This window comes from Myxine glutinosa, unplaced genomic scaffold (assembly GCF_964187855.1).
Source record: "Myxine glutinosa unplaced genomic scaffold, kmMyxGlut1.1 SCAFFOLD_107, whole genome shotgun sequence".
Taxonomy (NCBI): Eukaryota; Metazoa; Chordata; class Myxini; order Myxiniformes; family Myxinidae; genus Myxine; species Myxine glutinosa.
In genome coordinates, this window is record NW_027616358.1 from 396,370 (window position 1) to 417,825 (window position 21,456).

Here is a 21,456-nt window from a genome sequence, read left to right on the forward strand (position 1 = left end):
TCCTGGGTGCCTTAAACCTAGGTATACACACTGAAAAAAATCTCTCTAGGTTGACTACTATTCGACAGAGCCATTTTAGTGGATCAGGATGTCACCTTGGGATGCCATCTTGGACTTGTCAAGAAATAATTAACTGATGGTAATTTTATTGATTCAATTGGATTCCTTGGGCCCTAAAACCTAGGGTTAGACACCAAAACCACCTTTCTAGTTTGAATAATAATTGAGATATGGCCATTTTCAGCTCCCGGCAGCCATCTTGGACGCCATCTTGAAAATGACCCCTTTCCGGAAGTCAGATGTTACTAGATTTTTAGTATGTTATTTAGCATGCCCAATGGTACCAGAATCCATTGAAAAACCTTTTGTATCAATTTTTGTGGGGTTACGTGAGTTTTTTTTCGTATATTGACCCTACTTGTGAGATTGTGTGCAGATTAGAGTGAGATTGTGTGCAGATTAGAGTGAGATTGTGTGCAGATTAGAGTGAGATTGTGTGCAGATTAGAGTGAGATTGTGTCTAGATTAGAGTGAGATTGTGTGCAGATTAGAGTGAGATTGTGTGCAGATTAGAGTGAGATTGTGTGCAGATTAGAGTGAGATTGTGTGCAGATTAGAGTGAGATTGTGTGCAGATTAGAGTGAGATTGTGTCTAGATTAGAGTGAGATTGTGTGCAGATTAGAGTGAGATTGTGTGCAGATTAGAGTGAGATTGTGTGCAGATTAGAGTGAGATTGTGTCTAGATTAGAGTGAGATTGTGTGCAGATTAGAGTGAGATTGTGTGCAGATTAGAGTGAGATTGTGTCTAGATTAGAGTGAGATTGTGTGCAGATTAGAGTGAGATTTTGTGCAGATTAGAGTGTGATTGTGTGCAGATTAGAGTGAGATTGTGTGCAGATTAGAGTGAGATTGTGTGCAGATTAGAGTGAGATTTTGTGCAGATTAGAGTGAGATTGTGTGCAGATTAGAGTGTGATTGTGTGCAGATTAGAGTGAGATTGTGTGCAGATTAGAGTGAGATTGTGTGCAGATTAGAGAGATTGTGTGCAGATTAGAGTGTGATTGTGTGCAGATTAGAGTGTGATTGTGTCTAGATTAGAGTGTGATTGTGTCTAGATTAGAGTGAGATTGTGTGCAGATTAGAGTGAGATTTTGTGCAGATTAGAGTGTGATTGTGTGCAGATTAGAGTGAGATGTTGTGCCCATTAGAGTGGGAAAAGGAGTTATAACAGAAACCAGACTGAGCTTGTGTGTGATGAAAGGAAATTATATTGTAAGTCGTGTTGAAACAAAACTTGTTTCGCCAAATTTCTTGCAACAATCCACCTCACCATTGATGGTAAACACACTTTATACCTGACAACAAACTATCCTCCAATCGTACAACGACTACCTTTACCTTTGACAAGCTATAAAGCCCACCTTTGCACCTGTCTCTCTCTTTTTCTCGCCTTATCGCTCGTTCCAAAGGTGAAACGGTGCACGTCACCTGCACACACCAGCAGGACGTTTTACCTGTGGCGTGCCTCGAGAATCGGGCATTAACTTCGGAATAAAGTGATGGAGAAACACAGACGTGAGGATAGCCGTGGAGCAAGGAATGAGGGCAAACCGAGGAAGGGAAAAACTAAACAAAATGATGGAGAAAAAGGAACAAATCAAACTACTGTCAAGAAACCTCAGGGTGAGTGCTACTAGTTATCTCTGCATGCAAGATAATGACATTTTAAATTTAAACATTTTAAATTGTTTACATTTTAAAGTGTTGTTGAAAATTTCACTTCCTAAATAGCATGGATAAAGGGGTAACACACTATTGCCAAAGACACCGTGGAATCTATAATGTCCACTAACGCCCAGTTCTGGCAGATGGTTCCTCCGCCTTAAGTTCCATCCAAGGGATTGTGCACATAATGATGCCTCACCATGCAGGTAAAACACCTTGATGATAATCAATATACCTCGGTCGAGATTCAAACCCAGGCTACAGACAGCTCAGAGGTGAGTGTGCCTACCTGTGCAAGGTATGCTGTCAGTGGGCAGAAAATGTTTAGTCTTTCAAAATGGCTAAATTTACAATTGCTTAATCGACCTCCACATACATGGGTAAAAACATGTCGATTTGTCACTAAATAATGGCGTGATGTGAAACACGTGAAGAATGCGCATGAAATCAGCGCACCTGGAATTGATGTTTTGGTGGATCGATAGTGAAATCCCATGAAAGTTGTTGGAAGTCAATGTGTTGTAATATTTGACTGGACCATGATTCAAATATTTTGTCATTCAAATTCATCATATTTGTACATTTGGGGCCGTGTGCACTAGTTATACTCATGTAAAAACCGAGTACGAAGCTTGTAAACAAGATGGAGGACAAAATTTGAGCGGAACAGCAAAGTTTGGAAGCTGCCGAAGAACATGCAGAGAAGGCACACAAGGACACGTAGTGCAGGTAGCAACAGGTATAGACAGACCTTGGAGGTCGATTAAGTAATTGGAAGGTGGTCATTTTGAATGAGTAGATTTATCTGCCCACCAAGAGAATGCAGCAAAGAGCTTGCAGGGAAGATTAGAGGTAGGCACATTCTCCTTTCAACTGTCTACCTTGGGTTCAAATCTCAACCAGCTGTAAACTGTCACCCTTGTGTTGTTGGTATTGTTGTTTGTGTTTTTGTTGTATAGTCCCGGACAGTTCTCTCAAACAAGTCTGTGGCACGAGACAGTCGATCGATATACCAGGAGCGACCCATAGATTCCTTTCATCCAGGATGGTGTACCACCGCCTTGACAAAGTCAGGGCCACCACAGAGTTAGGGGGAAGTCGAGATAGAGAGGGGAGAGAGAGAGAGAGGGGGGAGAGAGGATGAATGAGGGAGGGTGAGAGAGAGAGAAAGAGACAGAGAGTGTAAGAGTATGTAGGCCTCAGGGTATGTAGAGTTGCTCAGGACCGGAGCTCAGGATATGTAGAGTTGCTCAGGACCGGAGCTCAGGGTATGTAGAGTTGCTCAGGACCGGAGCTCAGGATATGTAGAGTTGCTCAGGACCGGAGCTCAGGATATGTAGAGTTGCTCAGGACCGGAGCTCAGGGTATGTAGAGTTGCTCAGGACCGGAGCTCAGGATATGTAGAGTTGCTAAGGACCGGAGCTCAGGGTATGTAGAGTTGCTCAGGACGGAGCTCAGGGTATGTAGAGTTGCTTAGGACCGGAGCTCAGGGTATGTAGAGTTGCTCAGGACCGGAGCTCAGGGTATGTAGAGTTGCTCAGGACCGGAGCTCAGGGTATGTAGAGTTGCTCAGGACCGGAGCTCAGGATATGTAGAGTTGCTAAGGACCGGAGCTCAGGGTATGTAGAGTTGCTCAGGACGGAGCTCAGGGTATGTAGAGTTGCTCAGGACTGGAGCTCAAGGTATGTAGAGTTGCTCAGGACCGGAGCTCAGGCTCAGGGTATGTAGAATTGCTCAGGACCGGAGCTCAGGGTATGTAGAGTTGCTCAGGACCGGAGCTCAGGATATGTAGAGTTACTCATGACCGGAGCAAGGGGTATGTATGTAGAGAGTATGTAGCGAGAGAGAGAGAGAGAGGGAAAGGGCCATTCCATGGGACCTCCCCTCCGTGTCTCCCCTCTCCCTCTAACGTCTCACGCGCCTCTTCCCCTCTCATCTTCACGTTCATTTTTTTTTTTTTTTTTTTGTATACAAGATCGAGGCTCGTGAAAGAGCGAACATTAATCACACAGAAAGACAAACTGACACATAAAACATATAACATCGGGAGCGGTAGACAAGATGGGGAGAGAGGGGGAAGGACACAAACACAACATTTGAGAGCAGGGACCGAGAGACATGGAGACATCGAGAGATCTGAGAGAGGGCGAGGGCTTTGGGGGGGGGGGCATGGGAAGGAGGGGGGGGTGGGAGAGGTATAACACATATGGACACTGCCAGGACTTCCAGGAAAGAAGTTGGAATTTCAAACAAGGTGGATCTGTGGTGAATTAGCGGGGGTAGAAAAGATCAAGGTTTTGGATGGGGGAAGATAAGAGATGGTGGTGAACAGCTGTTTTAAAGACCTGGAGGGAGGAGTGGGATTGAAGGGAGTGAGGGAGTTTGTTCCACAGGCGGGAGAAAAGAGGAATGAAAGAGTGAAGGTGAGCAGAGAGCCGAGATTTCGGCAGTTTAACCATCAGAGGGTTGCTGGCAGATCTTGTGCGACCTGTAGGAATATTTGTGGGACAGAGCACAGAGAGAGCTGGGGGTGCCAGGCCAGAGAGGAGTCGGTAGAAGACAGAAAGACCACCTACCTGCCTGCAGTGAGTGAGTGAAAGGCCCTCAGAGATAGCTTCATCGCGGGAGATTCCAATAATTCTGAAAGCTTTGGTTTCAACAGCGTGAAGCCGAGCTAGGTGTGAGGCAGGCGCACCGGCCCATAGGGGAGAACAGTATTCCATTGAGCTGCGGATGAAAGCCTTGTATGTGGTGAGGAGCTCAGGTGTGCCGAGGAAGGACTTCGCATGACGGAGGATGCCTAGTCGGCGACTGGCTTTGGAGGCCAGCTTGGAAATGTGGTTTTCCCAAGAAAGATCATGGCAGATAGTGAGACCTAAAAGCTTGAGCGACTGAACTTCTTGGAGAGGATTGTTGAGAAAGTAGATGGGAGGGTTGTCCAGTCGATCTTTTCGGAGAGACATAGTAAGAGTGTGAGATTTGTCAGGATTGAAAGACATGTTCCACTTGTTTGACCAGTCTGTGATTTTGTCCAAGTCTTCAGAGAGTGAGGAGACTGCAGACTGCCGATCTGAGGGAAGAGGAATGGAGCAGCAGAGAGTGGAGTCGTCAGCAAAGAGATAGAGAGGATTTTCAAGAGAGTCAGAGAGATCATTGATGAAGACCAGAAAAAGCACAGGACCCAGAACACTGCCTTGGGGAACTCCAGCCTGAACAGGAAGAGGAGATGAGAGAAACCCATTCAGGGCCACACGTTGACGACGACTAGAGAGGAAGTCCGCCAGCCATACGTGGAGATTTCCATGGATACCAAAGGAGGAGAGTTTGGTGAGCAGAGCGGGGCGCCAGACTGTATCGAAGGCACGTGATATGTCGAGGGAGACAGCTCTAATTTCCTGTTTGGCATTGAGGACCTCCATCCATTGTTGAGACAGCAGAAGCAGCATGTCCAGAGTAGAGTGACCAGGTCTGAAACCAAATTGATGATCAGAGATCAAGCCATTGGAGAAGAGGAAAGATTTCATATCCGAAGCAATGATGGATTCCATGACTTTGCTGATAATTGGGAGAAGGATGATTGGTCTGGAGTTGCTAGGATCTGTTTTTGCACCTTTTTTGTGCAAAGCGGTGATGTTGGCTGATTTCCAAGCAGATGGCAGTTGACCTTGAGCAAAATAGAGGGTGAAGAGAACAGAGAGAGGGTGAGATAGAGCGGCAGAGCAGGATTTTAGGACCCGTGGGCTGATGCCGTCGGGTCCAGTTGCAGAATCAGAGTCGAGGGTTGACAGAAACTTTTCCACCTTGTCAGGAGGAAAGGACACGGACTCCAGGAGCAGCTGGGTACGACTGGGTATGGTGGGTACAGAGAGGGATGGGTTTGGGACACAAGATTTAGAGGCAAACACAGAGTTGAGGCATTCAGCTTTTTCACGTGCGGAGTCAGCTGTGTAGCCGTATGAGGTAAGGGAGGGGATGGAGGGGGAACAAACACCAGAAACAGATTTGACCAGACGCCACCAGGATTTGGAAGAGGGAGACAGATAAGAGAGTTCGGTCTTGAGAATGGAGAGATATTGTTTCCTGGCTCTCCTGAGGGTGGACACACACTTGTTTCGGGCTTTGTGAAAGGAAATGAGATTTCCTTCCGTTGGATTTGCTTTCCAGGAGACGAAGGCAAGTTGTTTCTGGGCAACAGCCTCACCACAAGATTCCATGTACCATGGAGGGGAGGAAGGGTATGACAACTGAAGACGAGATGGGATAAATCTGTGCATGAGAGAGAGCAATTTACTTTGGAAGAATTCCCAGGATGAGTTGATGTCAGAGGTGGTAGAGATAGGAGACCAGTCCAGATGATTGATGGCTGCTTGAAGACCGTGCCAGTTGGCCTGAGTGAAATGCCAGACTCGTCGACGCTGAGCAGGCTCCCTGAGAATGGTCAGAGATGTCCACTTTAACAAGGACATGATCAGATGATCCGATTGGAGCAGAAGAAGAGCAGCAGACATTTTCAGGGAAGTTAGTCATAACCAAGTCCAGAAGAGAAGATGCTCCGTTGACTGAGATCCGGGTCGGGAAATTGACAGATTGTGTCAGTCCCAGTGAGTCGCAGAAGTCCTTTGCTGAGGAGCCATGGCTGGTGAGAGAGGTACCCACACCCAGCCAACTGGCATGATGACAGTTGAAATCACCACATATGAGGAAGAGAGAGTTGGGATGAGTAGATAGAAGTTGGTCCATATTATCAGACAGCGAGATGTAGATGGAGTCATCACTGTTTGGTGGACGGTACAACACACATATGAACAAGAGGTGGAAGCGAAGGGGAAGCCGTAGCCAGAGGTATTCCTGGGGGTGAGGTGGAGAGAGTGCAGTGCAGGGCGAGTTAGGAAGAGAGTTTTTGATAAAGATAGCAACCCCACCTCCAGGACGAGGCTCAGGTCTATCATACCGGAGGAGGGAGTAACCCGGGAGAGATACTAAGGAATCAGAGACATCATGAAGGAGGAAAGTTTCTGTTAAGCAGATCACGTCTGGTTTGACAGAAGCAACCTGTATGGAGAGATCAGTTAAGTTTGAACGAAGGCCCCGGATGTTTGAGGTCCATACCGTTAATGAAGAGGAAGGGGGAGCATCGGATACAGAACAGGGGGGAGTAGGGGTAGGGTAAGAGGTGGAAGAGGTAGGGAGAGCTGTTGAAGGTGTGTCAGATATTTCAGAATAGCTCGGAGAAAGGGAAGGATGGGGCAGACAAAAGGTTTGATGGTGATTGGGTGAGGCACAATGAGGTGTTATTTGAGGAGGGGGAAGAGCGAGGCAGAAGGTTGGGGGAGATGGAGGTGAGAGTTGGAAGGGGGAAGAAGCGGGGAGGACGCTTTGAGGAGGGGGAGTGAGAGGGGGGAAATTGAGAAGAAATGAGGGTGGGGAGATTTGAAGGGGAGGGGCGAGGGGGGAGTTTGGGAGGGAAGGGACAAGGGGAGGGATTTGAAAGGGATGGGATGTGGGGGAGATTTGGATGGGAGGGGTGAGGGAGGGGTCTAGGAGGGGAGGGGTGAGGGGGAGTCTTGGAGGGGAGGGGTGAGGGTGTAGTTTAGGAGGGAGGGGGCAAGGGGGGAGATTTGAAAGGGATGGGTGATGGGGAGGATTAGGAGGGGAGGGGAAAGGGGGAAGATTTGAAAGGGATGGGTGATGGGGAAGATTTGGAGGGGGGGGGTGATGGGGAAGATTTGGAGGGGAGGGGTTATGGGGAAGATTTGGAGGGGAGGGGTGAGATTTGATTTTAGAAAGTGTACGATTAATGGGAAACGAACATTTATTGCAAAATGAGTTTCTTGTGACCTTAGAGTTAAAAATACGTTTAAGGACGCTGGATGGAGGATGGAGTGCAGGAGAGTTTAGGGAATGTAGAAAAAAGGCACTATAGGAGATGGAATTTTTTTTTGGGATGAATAGATTTGGTGAGCAAGTCGAAAGCAGCCTTTTAAAGAAGAAGAAAAAGGTGTTATAATATATGACGGAATACATAACTTGAGGGGAAAGTGTAAACATTGAAGGTTAATAACAGTGAAAACTATCTGGGGAAATGGGGGAGAAACACGTGGTCGAAGAACGAACGAACGAATAAGAATGAATAAACGAATGAGAACAGAGAAGGAAATGTTTTTTTGTTTGTTTTTTTTGAGTTGAGATTTACACAAGGAAGTAGGCTATGGGGTGAAAAGACTGGGAAAACAGAGAACGAAAGTTATTGGATCACAAACGACAGACCGCTGAGAGAAAAACAAAGCCTCAAGGTTGTACACTGTACAAACCCTCAAAAGACACGACACGAATTAACACGATTTTCAATACAGGTATGAAAGATTTACACCGAAAATCTTCCTCGGGACACAATATACGTACACACACCATAAAATAAATAGTTATAACGAAAATACAAATGGGAACAATTACATAACTTCGATTTCAAATCGCTCGCGACGCGGCAAAAAGGGAATATTTGAATGGAATATGTAACCATGCCAACAGGTTTTTTGAAACAAGTAAATTAATGATCACCTTTCCAATGGTAGATTAACTACCTTATCTACCGTTGGAAAGTTGAAGGTATAGGGCAGGGGTTGGAGTTCAAAACTGCAAACAGACGTTTTTGGGAGGTGGAAATTGTTAGCAAATTTAAATACCTGGGCACCATTATTGTTAACAAGTTAACTTTTGATGGAAATACGAATGCTGTGTACAAGAAATCAATGCACGGATTGTATCTTCTCAGGAAGTTGAATTCATTTGGTGTTAGCTCACTTGTGATGCGGATGTTGACCAATTCCTTACTGATCAGTGTTTTTGTCATTTCATTTGATTTCCTGGTACAGTTATATTAATGTGCAGAATAAGTCACGATTGAGAAAGGTCATTACACTGGCATTTAAAGTGGGTGGGTCTTCAACCAGTCCAGAGTCTCTATACCTGCGGACACTGAAAAGGAAGGCGGTGCAGGTGTGTCCCGATGAAAGTCAACGGAATTTTAAAAAAACTGCCATCAGGGAGACGCTTTCATGTGAAGAGGATGAAGAACATTTTCAAAAAGTCGTTTGTACCATGTGCAATTCAAATGCTAAATTCAAATTCCTAGCCATTTTGCTGTTTGGTCCATCTTCCATATTTTATATTTATTTTATATCTTTTTATTTCGTTTTCTTACGTCCTTTGTGTATTATGTTATGTTTTAATGATGGTCAACTTGCGGTGTCACCAAATAATAATTTCCTTGAATATTTATTTGTATCTTCTAATAAAGATTTATTATTATAAAATACTCTGCCAGTGAAAGAAGTTGAAGATGTCATTGTGTGCGGACATACATAAAACCACTCAGCTGGGATCCGTATCAATAACAGTCGCTACATAGAAGGGGATCTTATGCACTTGTGGTGTTACTTTATTAATAAACAATTACTATTAATAAAGAGATGCATAATAAAAGAATACGGGATTATTTTTTTTTTATACATCATCAAGGCTCATGGAAGAGCAAGAACACAGAATAGAGAATAACGTTCACGGAAGCAACAAAAGTTGACACAAAGTAGAATCCGAATCCAAAAGCATCACCACTGGTGTCACTGGCTGGTAATGAAATAAAAGAATACATCAATCAAAAAATCTAAAATAATAAATAAAAGAAATAAATAAAAAATAAAAATCATTTAAAAATCCAAAATATGTCAACTTTTAATAAGCCTATACGATACAATCATGGTGGGTGCACAAAACTCAACATAACACAGAGGATTATACACACAAAGTTATGGATTACATCTGATGAATTATTTGCAATAAGGGAATGGGAAACGGGAACGGGTCGAAATGGGATTCTCAACATGAACGGGTCAAAACTTTAGGTGGAATTTATTTGGTATGCTTCAAGCGTAAATGTGAAATGTTCAAAAGTAGGTGTATAAGCACAGCCTCATTGCTTCAGAAATAATAAAAAATAAATAATGTGGGTGATGTATAAGTGCAGCCTCATTCACTTCCAAAATGGGGGTGGTGCATAGATGCAGAACGCTGGCTTGATTGTCCGATGCCTCAAAAAAATAACAACTGGGGTTTTGTAATGAAGCTGAAATATTGCTATTGCTTATAATACATTGCATTTAAAAAGCTTGGATCGATTCCAATTCCTCTGGGCCACAAATATATTATCCTATAGGTCGGAAGTCTTGAAGCCTGAGGCCTACACAAACTGTGTGCTTTAGAACACCTGTGATGCCGATGGTCTGAAACCTTTCGACCTTTGATGATGCTTTTAATAGTCACTGTTGGTCTTTTTCACACTAATGAGAGGTTTTGGAGAGCTCATGGTGATGGTGAAGATAACACTTCTGTTTGGAGCATTTTTACCTCACGTCCCATGGAGCGTATTATTTAATTATATATTGGGTTTTAAAAAATTGTGAATTATTTTCCGATTTCACTCTAGATTTGACCTAATTATTTTGGCCATGAGATCCGATCTTAAAAATATTGAATCATATTTCGAATATCAGCTTAAGCCTAGACAATAATCTTTCCAGGAGCCAATCACAGTGCACCTAGCCTCACACAGCCAATCAGCGCAACAGCGAATGGACAGACATCCTTGTCATATATATATATATATCAGTGTATACTGTATGGTACTATGTTTATTGGATGCACTAGCAACTTAAAGTAAACAGTTAGTCTCATTTTGAAGGTTGTTGATTTTGACTTGTTTCTGTCCTTAGCTTTGCACCCTATAAAACAACATCATTCAACAGAATATCATGAAAACAACGGTGAGAAAAGAAAACTGGGCAAGCAGAAGTATTGCAAAGCCTCAAAACCATCTCAAAAAGTTGATGGAGAAGTTTCAAAAACCACTGTATTACCACCAAAGAGCAAACCGTGTCCCCTGACAAAAATTACCGGAGCTCAGAATCCTGAAGGGAGCAAAGAGATACCTGGACGTTCACCTATACGAAGGAAGAATGCGACAATATTGATTCCTCGAAGAAAATATGGTTGCACCGTGCAGGTGGACATTTTTTATCAGGCTCGGAGACCCAATTTTAGAGGAGGCTTCAAGGAGAATGCGAACGAGTCACATGAACGTAAAAGGGATGTCCGAAGGTCTCCATTTGAGGAAGCGAAAGAAAAACGTGTCTCTTTAGGTACAGCCCCTTGTCCTGGAAGACAGAATCACAGTCATCCCAAGGCTGAATTGTCCTCCCAGTCTTCACCCAGCCAACGTCAGCCATTGAAAAAGAAAGGAAGCTTTTCTTCAAAAGAACAAGAAAACGAGAGACAGAAACAGTACATCACTTCTGAAAAGAGACACAAGGAAACTTCGAATGTCACCACAAAAGGAAGGGACGTGAAGGCTCAATCAGCCTCAAGAGGAAATTCGGGAAAAAGTAAACTTGAACTCACCCAGGATCGACCGAATAAGGCACAACAAACAACAACAAAACAGCAGCCGAGAGACAAGGACAAGTCCAAAGAGACAGCATTGGAAAAAGTCTCCACAGACTCGGGTGTTCTTGATCCGAAATCCAATGGATGTGCTACTGATGGTCCCAAAGGTTTACCCATTCTGGGCCAGACACTTTCATCACCATTGAAGACTTTCAGTCAATGGTGGACAATACCTGAACAAGAATTATTTGATGAAACAGCCAGATTGAAAAAAGAAGAGGAAAAGAAAGAGACCAATGTTTGTTCGTCCTCTGACGTGTGGGACATGCCTATATTTCAAGATGGATCCCTTTCCAAGACAAAACACCCCACAGTGATTACAAAAGACAACCAGAAATTGCCGTACGTTTCAGTGGTGCCTTCGAAATGCCATTCCCAAAGGGTTGTCCCATTGAACCATCACGAGGAGGATAAGGTGGAAGTGGAAATTGGAATTTCCCTCAAAGAACAAAGAGATGGAACGATGAAACCAGAAGGTGAGATATTGATGCACAATTTGTGTTGTTGGAAAAATTAAACAAATCATTGGGAAATACATTAGATATTTAATTTTGTCATGCTCAGTTGTTGAATACATTAAGCTGGATGTCTCTTTTGCGAGATTATGGATGTTAAATATTGTGTGTGTGTGTGTGTGTGTGTGTGTGTGTGTGTGTGTGTGTGTGTGTGTGTGTGTGTGTGTGTGTGTGTGTGTGTGTAGGAGTATGTGTGTGTGTATGAGTGTGTATCATTGCTTGTTATCTCCAAATGCGGGTTTCAGAAGGTGGAACGGAGCCCTCCTAGGTCTCGATGTATCCACATTGTATCCACATGTATCCACACAAGGACCTTGGTGTCCTTGTGTTTTATACTTCTCCCTCCCCCCCCCCACCCCCTTCCCACGCCTCCTCCCCCCCTCCCCCCCCCACCCCCTTCCCATGCCTCCTCCCCCCAAGCCCTCTCCCTTCCATACATCTCCCTGCTCTCAAATGTTGTGTTTGTGTGCTTCCCCTTCTCTCCCCATCATGTTTTCCGCTCCCTCTTTTTATATATTTAGTTTGTCTGGTTTTGTTTGTGAAGTAAATGTTAGCTCTTTCACGAGCCTCGATTCAGTATACAAAAAAAATAAAAACTGTGTGTGTGTGTATGAGTGTGTGTGTGTTTGTGTGTGTAGTTTCATTAAAGTCTCTTCTAGCTAAACAGTTGCATCGTCTCCACCACTGCAGGGGTGTGACATAATCACCATGCAGGTAACATGCTTGTATTTTATAAAACTAGATTATAATGCACGTTAGTTAACAAGGTCCGAGTTATGTACTTAATGTTTTAATCACAAAACTCCCCAGGCAAAGACAAGGACACAAATGAGTTTTTCAAGATCATGGAGGGTGAGAGAAAAATAGAAGAGGATGGCAGTGTTGATGATTGTGTGATCTGCCAGAGCTGCGCTCCAAATACAGTTATCTATACCTGTGGCCACCAATGCCTGTGCTTTGACTGCGCCACCAAGGTGAAATCAACTGCTGAAGCCAGGTGTCCCTTGTGCCGCACCACAGTTTTGGACATCATTCGCGTCTTCAAACCTTAAGTGCTGTGTTGCTGACAAATGGTGATTTGATATTCTTTTGCGTGTGAATCATCATAATATAGTGAGTGAGAAATGCCTTTTTGATAGTAAATGCAATTTATACAGTCGTGTTATATTCATATTGAGAGCAATGATGTGCAAATGTTCATTGTAAATGTAAATGTACATCGTTTCCCCTCCCTCTCGAGTGCAAACCAGATCACATGACTTGTCATGTATGATATAGTAAGTATAGCAATTGATAAAATAAACAGGACGTTGATCGAAGTATTCTAAATGTCTTGGGAAGCAAGGGCCACCTGACGTTTCAGTTGGTAACCCTTCATCAGAGCAAAATATAAAACATAGGGGCAATACCCCAGGTGCTCACCTGGTAAACTAAACAGTATACTGCACCGACTAGGGGTATTTTAAACCAATTTCAATGGTTGCTAGAAGACAGAGCAGTACGTAGAATCAAACTAACATAATCATAACATTTTAAACAAATAAAACAACGCATACCTATTTTGGGGGGCAAACCCCCCCTCCCCCAAACCCATATACTGTACCTCCTAAGACCCCAATTCTTTTAAATGCCTTGCACAAACATTGGTACATCATGGTTGATTAAGGTTGTGGTGAAGTTTCATCGAAATTGTGTGTGTAGTTTCTGAGAAGAAAGCAAATACCTATTTTGGGGGGCAATCCCCCGCCTCCACCCCCGAAGAACCCAGAGGGATAGACTTATTTTAATGCCGTGAACAAACTTTGGTGCGTCACGGGTGATGAAGGTTGTGGTCAAGTTTCATCGAAATACTGTGTTTAGTTTCAGGGGGAAAAAGCAAATTCCTATTTTTGGGGATCAAACCCGGATCCACTTTAACCCCGGTAAACCACCTTAGACTTTGATATCTTTAATGCCATGAACAAACTTTGGTGCGTCACGGGTGATGAAGGTTGTGGTCAAGTTTCATCGAAATAGTGTGTTTAGTTTCAGAGGAAAAAGCAAATTCCTATTTTGGGGGATCAAACCCGGATCCACTTTAACCCCGGTAAACGACCTTAGACCTTGATATTTTTTATGCCATGAACAAACTTTGGTACATCACGGGTGATGAAGGTTGTGGTCAAGTTTCATCGAAATACTGTGTTTAGTTTCAGAGGAAAAAGCAAATTCATATTTTGAGGGATCAAACCCGGACCCACTATGACCCCGGTAAACCCCCTTTGACCCCGATTTTTTTATGTCGTGAACAAACTTTAGTCGCAACACAACAAGTATCATTTGTGCCGAATTTGGTCACAATCCCATCAGCGGTTTCGGAGAAGAAGTTTCAAGTGTTTTACGGACTGATGGACGGACAGACTGACTGACTGATGGACGGACTGACAGACAGACTGATGGACTGACTGACAGACAGACTGATGGACTGACTGACGGACTGACTGACTGACGGTCAGACTGATGGACTGACTGACAGACTAACTGATGGACGGACTGACGGACAGACTGACAGACTGATGGACAGACTGATGGACTGACGGACAGACTGACGGACAGACTGACAGACTGATGGACAGACTGATGGACTGACGGACAGACTGACGGACAGACTGACTGATGGACGGACTGACGGACAGACTGACTGACTGACAGACTGACGGACAGACTGACAGACTGACTGACTGACGGACTGACTGACTGACTGATGGACTGACGGACTGACTGATGGACTGACTGACAGACTGACTGATGGACGGACTGATGGACGGACTGACGGACAGACTGACGGACTGACGGACAGACTGATGGACTGACGGACAGACTGATGGACTGACGGACAGACTGACTGATGGACTATGCGCCATTGCACAAGCTCCCCTGAACTTCATTCCAGGTGAGCTAACCAGGTGCCTATTTTGTCTGACAAAGACTTAACGCCAAAGACTCTGACAAAGAATCGTCAGCTTTCCATTGCTTCCCATAGAGGTTGGCATACCTTGAACAATGATTGTCCTGTTGATTTAATCTAAAGTTCTACCTGTCCGTCGAAGAAGATCAATCGACTCTTTCCTTCACCAGCAAGACGAGTTTACTTCGCCAGGTGACGTGGGATTGAATTTGGGTACATTTGTTTGTCAGCGCATCATTTGCCAACGTAGACCACAATTTTTATCTCACCTGCAACGAAGTTCAGGTGAGCTTATGCGATGGTGCGTTGTCCGTCCATCAGTCCGTAAACACTTGAAACTTCTTCTCTGAAACCGCTGATGGGATTGTGACCAAATTTGGCACAAATTATATATGTTGTGTTGTGACTAAAGTTTGTTCACGGTATCAAAAATATCAGGGTCTAAGGGGGTTTAACGGGGGGGGGGGAGGATTGCCCCCCAAAATAGGTATTTGCTTTCTTCTCAGAAACCAGACACACAATTTCGATGAAACTTCACCACAACCTTCATCATCCGTGATGTGCCAATGTTGGTTGAAGGCATTGGAAAAATTGTGGTCTGAGAAGGTACATGGAGCGGGAGGGGGTAGGGGGTGGGGGGGTTGACCCCCAAAATAGGTAGTTTTTTTGTTTGTTTGTTTCAATTATTATGATTATGTTAGTATGATTCTACCTGCTGCCCTGTCTTCTATCAAGCATTGAAATAGGTTTAAAATACCTTTAGTCTGTGCAGTATACTGTTTATTACACCAGCTGAGTGCCAGGGATATTGTCCCTATGTTTACTTTCTTCAACCGATTACCTCTCTAAAGTATTTATAACTACAATGTCAGTGCGTCTATAAAGTACGTACGGTACAATTACAATGTGAGTACGTCTATAAAGTATGTATGGTACAATTTAAATGTGAGTACGTCAATAAATTATGTACATAGTCAGGGTCAGTATGTCCAGATTTAAAGTTTCGTTGGATTTTTTGGGGGATTTGGAAAACTATATATTTTTGGAAACTATATTGTATAGTCAGTCAGAAAACCAATGTTGGTATTTGCACAGACTCCTGTATGGCGGCCATCTTGGATTTTCAAAATTGCCGCCATAGAACTAATTTTTCTCAATATCTCAGCTTCTAAATAACATAGAGCTTTGATTCTAACGGCTAAACATACATTTTCAAGGGCCCTGAATCCAATGGTAACAAGTTCGATAAGCTAGACATGACCATAGAGCTCCTATGTGGCGGCCATCTTGGATTTTTCAAACTGGCCGCCGTAAAATTGATGTTTCTCAATATCTCAGCTTCTAAACAACATAAAGCTTTGATTCTAACGGCTAAACATACATTTTCAAGGGCCCCGAATCCAATGGTAACAAGTTCGATAAGCTAGACATGACCATATAGCTCCTATGTGGCGGTCCACCAAGAATGACATCCCGTTTGTATCCATTGGAACAGATCATGCATGTGAACATCTGAACAAGCTGATGAAGATTCACTCTGGACTGATGGGCATCTCTAACAATGCCAATGCTAGACAGAGATTCTTCATGGTTACACCAGAATTATCACGCCTGTCAAAAGACTTCAAGAGTCAGTTTGGCCTGGAAGGTGACAAGATCACAGAACATCATGACCTTGGCCCAAGTGCAGTCAAGATGGAGCATGAAGCAATCAACAAGATCAAGGCTGCGAAACTGAGTCACGGGAATCCATTTGACACTGAAGGTGACAAGCTGCACAATGTGATAACGAATGCTTACATCCCAGACGAGTATGTACCACAGATCTTGAACATTGATGTCACTGGTCAGAAGTTGTATGAAGACTACGTGACGGAGCGTATCAATGGAGATGTTAGCCTCTGGGCACCAGTCAAGAAGGAGAACAACAAGATGTTCACGTCTGGGAACAAGAGAACCACAGTGAAACTCAGAGACAGGACTGTGGATCTGAAGGAGACTAAGGAACTGTACGGAAGGCTCATGGTCCTTGCCAAGTCAAACAGAGACGTCAACCAGAAATATGCCATCGGAAATTACGAGTTCACTGTGACACCAAGAGCACTGTTCGCTCCAGGTGGGACAATTCTTCCATGCACTGACAAGTCGAAGTTAATTCATCTCCTCGACAAGTTAGCAAGAGAGGAAATTCACCCCGAAGATCAGCAGCAGACACCAGCTGCAAGTGTTCTACAAGAAGATCCAATGGACACAAGAACTATGGCATCCACATCTAGTAAACCTACAAGTCGGAAGATTGCACTGGTGGATGGGATGATACTTGTGCATAAGCTGACAAAGAAACCAGCCACTGTAGTGAAAGTCAACGATCTGGGTGAATGCTTCAATGACAGACTCATGTCTCTAACAAAAGATTGTGATGAGATCATACTGGTCTTTGACACGTACAAAAACGATTCTCTGAAGAGTGCTACCAGGGCTAAAAGAAGGCAAGGAAAGGATGCAGTACAGTATCAAGTCAGAGATGACACCAACATCAAACACATCCCAATGAGCAGATTCCTTTTTCATGACAAAACAAAGGCTGATCTGACTGACTATCTGGCAGCGAAAACTCTAGAATACAACAGTCACTCATCCAAGTTGATCATCACGTCTGCTTCAGGGCGTACTAGGAGCAACAGTGACCTGCTCTTCGAGGACAACAACCATGAAGAAGCTGACACCCTGTTGATCCACCAGGCCGTGCTGGCATCCCAGCGAAACCCACATGATGTGCAGTTGGTGTTCTTCTCTCCCGACACAGATGTCCTGGTACTAGTCATAGCAAACTATGACCTACTGCTGAGGAATACATCCATTTCCATGGCCTCTGGAATACTTCAAATAGAGCCACTGTGGACAGCTCTAGGGGTCGAAAGAGCAAAGGCGTTGCCAGCCTTTCATGCTTTCACAGGGGCAGACAACACTTGGAGGTTCTCTCGAATAGGCAAAGCAACCTGGCTGCATGTCTACCTCAAAGCAAGTGAAGATGTCATAGACACCGTGCGAATGCTTTCAGATGCAACTGAAGTGACGGAGGACATGTTGTCCACACTAGCTAACTTTGTATGCGCTGATTACTCTCCAAATGGCATCCACATCGACAGCATCCCCGAACTACGATGGTATCTCTTTTGCAAACACATGGCAGAAAGTGACAGGCTTCCTCCTACTCTTGGAGCTCTCAAGCAGCACATCCTTAGAGTCCATATCCAAGCCAGAGTGTGGGGTCAGGCAAGCATTGCTCAACAGGATCCTCAGCTGAATCCCCTGCAAAACGGCTTTTACAAAGACACGGATGGACAAGTGAAACCAACCACAACTGAGGAGCCTCCAGCCCCCAAGGCCATCATTCAAATGGTTAGATGTCAGTGCAAAACAGACTGTTCTTCATCTAGATGTTCCTGCAGAACAAACAACTTGGCTTGTACAGACCTTTGTCAGTGTGACATCCAGTGCCAAAATGATGAGGACTCTCAAGATGTGATGAACGAAAGCGATGATGAGGATGATGATGACTTTACTCAATGATGAATCAAAGCTCTGTGCTCTTTAGAAGGTGAGTTACATCAGTTTTACGGCGGCCAGTTTGAAAAATCCAAGATGGCCGCCACATAGGAGCTCTATGGTCATGTCTAGCTTACCGAACTTGTTACCATTGGATTCGAGACCCTTGAAAATGTATGTTTAGCCGTTAGAATCAAAGCTTTATGTTGTTTAGAAGCTGAGATATTGAGAAACATCAAGTTTACGGCGGCCAGTTTGAAAAATCCAAGATGGCCGCCACATAGGAGCTCTATGGTCATGTCTAGCTTATCGAACTTGTTACCATTGGATTCGGGGCCCTTGAAAATGTATGTTTAGCCGTTAGAATCAAAGCTCTATGTTATTTAGAAGCTGAGATATTGAGAAAAATTAGTTCTACGGCGGCAATTTTGAAAATCCAAGATGGCCGCCATACAGGAGTCTGTGCAAATAGCAACATTGGTTTTCTGACTGACTATACAATATAGTTTCCAAAAATATATAGTTTTCCAAATCCCCCAAAAATTCCAACGAAATTACATGGTGAACCTGACTAACAGTACAATTACAATGTGAGTATGTCGATATAGCATGTAATATAAAACCATGCAAAACAATTCTCTGATTGAAACTATGGCCAAGGACCTGGACTCAAAGAAGAAAGAATGGGAGGCACTCGTTGCTGGGGATCATCTTGTCACTTCTTGCCTTGGTAGGCTTCCTAACAAAACCGGCTAGCCCTGACCAGTATACAGGCCATGTCAAGATCATAAGGGCCATCTAGTTTCCACCTTTCCAAACATGCGCCATTTTATTTCGTGAACAGGGCCACTGGCACGTGGTCCAAAGGCGTGGCATCAATGCCACCAACAGGTGTTCCACCCAGCAAGATGATGGGGGCAGCCAGGAGCTGCAACAGCAGGAATGTGTGGACACAGGGCTAGTGGTCCAGAATGTGATGATGGATGGCAGCAAGACACTGCGACAGCAGGAAGAGTCCTCATGATGGTCCTGCAGCACGAAGGAAAACAAAGCACAACTAGCACAAGGAAAGGGCAATGGTGGTACATGCAACGCAAATGCAAAGCATTTAATGCAATACATGGTGTGGTAAGAGGAACGCCGGCAGAGTGAGCTCCAGCACGGCACTAACCGTTCACCCCCCCCCCCCCCCTCCGTCTACTACACTACCCTAGCCCTCCTTGTATTTACAATTTGTCTCTACATCTTGTTTCCCATGTCCCCTGTTTAATGCCAAATTCATCCCCAATTCCCCCCAGGTTCTCCCAGGAAGGAAAAGGCAGAATGAAATACAATGTTTTGCACCCACGTCATGTTGCATCTCACCCATCAAACATTGAGCCCCGTGGTGCAAAACACATCCCCCAGTGGATGGTTGTGGATTGTGCGAAGGGGTCCTCACAAATCCTAACTACACTAACATCATTTACACACTTAACCTCCCCGCGGTCATACCCTGCCAATCGGCCTTCTTTAAACTATGTGGTTCTAAAAACCCGAATTCCCATTGCCCACACAGTGGTGCTCTCCTGAAATTGGGTCTCACCCCACGATTTTTCTATCTGTGCCCTTGCACAGTTTTGGGGCTGGCTTGTGTGGCTTCACCAGCAGGTCTACCCACCAAGCCCAGGACATGTCCTCTCCCAGACAGTCCCACCCCCCCCCCCCCCCTCTACTGGAGCTGCGTCCCAAGCTTGCAGACCCCTCACCCTAACCTATTTGGGGAAGGCCATCCTTGGCACTTAACACCCAATGTCCACCTTGGCATTTGGCAACCCGAGTCCTCTCTCTGGATTCTCGGGCACACTCACACGCTAACCTAACTGTCTCCCTGAGACTAAACGCTCAGGTGACGAATCCGAGCTACCTACGGCCTTACCTGGCCGACAAGCTCTCAGTGACCGGGGTGCCTCAGTCAACCATCTCTACCAACCAAGCCACATGCACAGCCATTCTACTGCCTCATGCACCTCACAAAACACTACCGTTTCCACAATCAGCACCACAGGTGTCAATATCCATTATAATTTACCAACATCCTCTATCTAACTTTGAACAAACCCCCCAGGCCTCCGTGAATGCCCACCCGCCATTCAATCCTTCGCACAATGCATTCCACTCGTACTACTTAAACAATTATTTTCACAACAACACAATTCAATTTATACTCACACACACAACATCAGCTATTTAACTGATTTCCCCGATAGCTTGTGCTTCCTGTAATGAAAAATAAAGGTACCGACCCGATGCAGTTCCCTCTCTCTCTGGTGGTGAGATAAGCAATTTGCTATAAGAGGGATGGCCTGAGTGCGAGGGAGCTGTCTGTCTTTCGTGACGAATCCGAGCTGGTAGGTTTAAATGATGCATCTTTATATGGCTTGCTTTATATAGGGTTTTATATATGATTGCCTGCTAATATGTGATTATGTTTTGTCGATGACGTGGAAGATCAATTTCAATAAAACTCATTATCTCAAAGGAGTTTTGTAATTGAAATCTTTACATTTTTTTATTGAAATCGTCTCCTTCGCTCGGATGCCATGGACAATCTTCTGCGACTCGAGAAGTTCTGCGGGGACGCTCAGGCGACGAATTCTGCTAACCAATGGGAACACTGGCTTCGGGCCCTGACAATTTATATTGCCACGGTTCCGGAGATTACAGGGGTGCAAAAACTTTACGTCCTCACCTGTCACGTTTCCAACACTGTTTTCGATTACATTTCACATTGTGAGAATTATGAGACCGCCGTAGAAGCCTTGAGGAAAATCTACGTAAAACCTCGTAGTGCTTTCTACACAAGACACATGCTCGCTACTAGACGACAGGATCCCTCAGAGCCTCTCCAACGTTATCTTCAGGAATTGAGAAGACTCGGGAAAGACTGCATGACTGAGGCTTGAACGGCCGCTGAGACAGCTGATTATCTGATGCGAGACACCTTTGTGACTGGCCTCGCGTCACCTGCTATAAGGCTAAGATTACTGGAGAAAACAGCTATGACACTCCACGATGCATACGATCAAGCTCGCGTCTTGCAGCTCGCTCAGACTCGCTCTGAGGCATATGGACGGCCTTACATAACAGCAGGAGCAACTGCCGAGGCGTATGTGGAGATGCCTCCTAATGCCGAGCGACCCCTTGCGGGTGCCACAGCTGCACCGGGAGCCACTGCTGCT

At 44.6% G+C, this 21,456-nt stretch overlaps 1 protein-coding gene across 5 annotated transcripts; it reads left to right on the forward strand.

Moving 5' to 3' along the window:
• Window positions 1–1,466: 1,466 nt before the first annotated feature.
• LOC137424284 (uncharacterized) lies at window positions 1,467–20,755 on the forward strand. Of its 5 annotated transcripts, none has more exons than XM_078768670.1 (4): window positions 1,467–1,684; window positions 10,495–11,700; window positions 12,550–12,812; window positions 19,534–20,755. In XM_078768670.1, exons 1-3 carry the CDS (start codon window positions 1,561–1,563, stop codon window positions 12,789–12,791), a joined length of 1,572 nt encoding a protein of 523 aa, XP_078624796.1. In that variant the 5' UTR covers window positions 1,467–1,560; the 3' UTR covers window positions 12,792–12,812; window positions 19,534–20,755. The 5 variants fall into 5 exon arrangements, with proteins under 5 accessions (XP_078624796.1, XP_078624793.1, XP_078624794.1 ...); XM_078768667.1 differs by having other exon boundaries at window positions 12,550–12,713; XM_078768672.1 differs by having other exon boundaries at window positions 1,478–1,684; window positions 10,528–11,700.
• The last annotated feature ends 701 nt before the right edge of the window (window positions 20,756–21,456 follow it).

What these genes read in the sequence shown, in the direction of transcription:
- LOC137424284 (XM_078768667.1), top strand. Translation starts at nt 1,561, where the DNA reads ATGGAGAAACACAGACGTGAGGATAGCCGTGGAGCAAGGAATGAGGGC. An exon ending in TGGAACGATGAAACCAGAAG is followed by an intron (nt 11,701 to 12,549) that starts GTGAGATATTGA and finishes AAAACTCCCCAG; the next exon opens with GCAAAGACAAGGACACAAAT. An exon ending in GCTTTGACTGCGCCACCAAG is followed by an intron (nt 12,714 to 19,533) that starts GTGAAATCAACT and finishes AATTCCCCCCAG; the next exon opens with GTTCTCCCAGGAAGGAAAAG.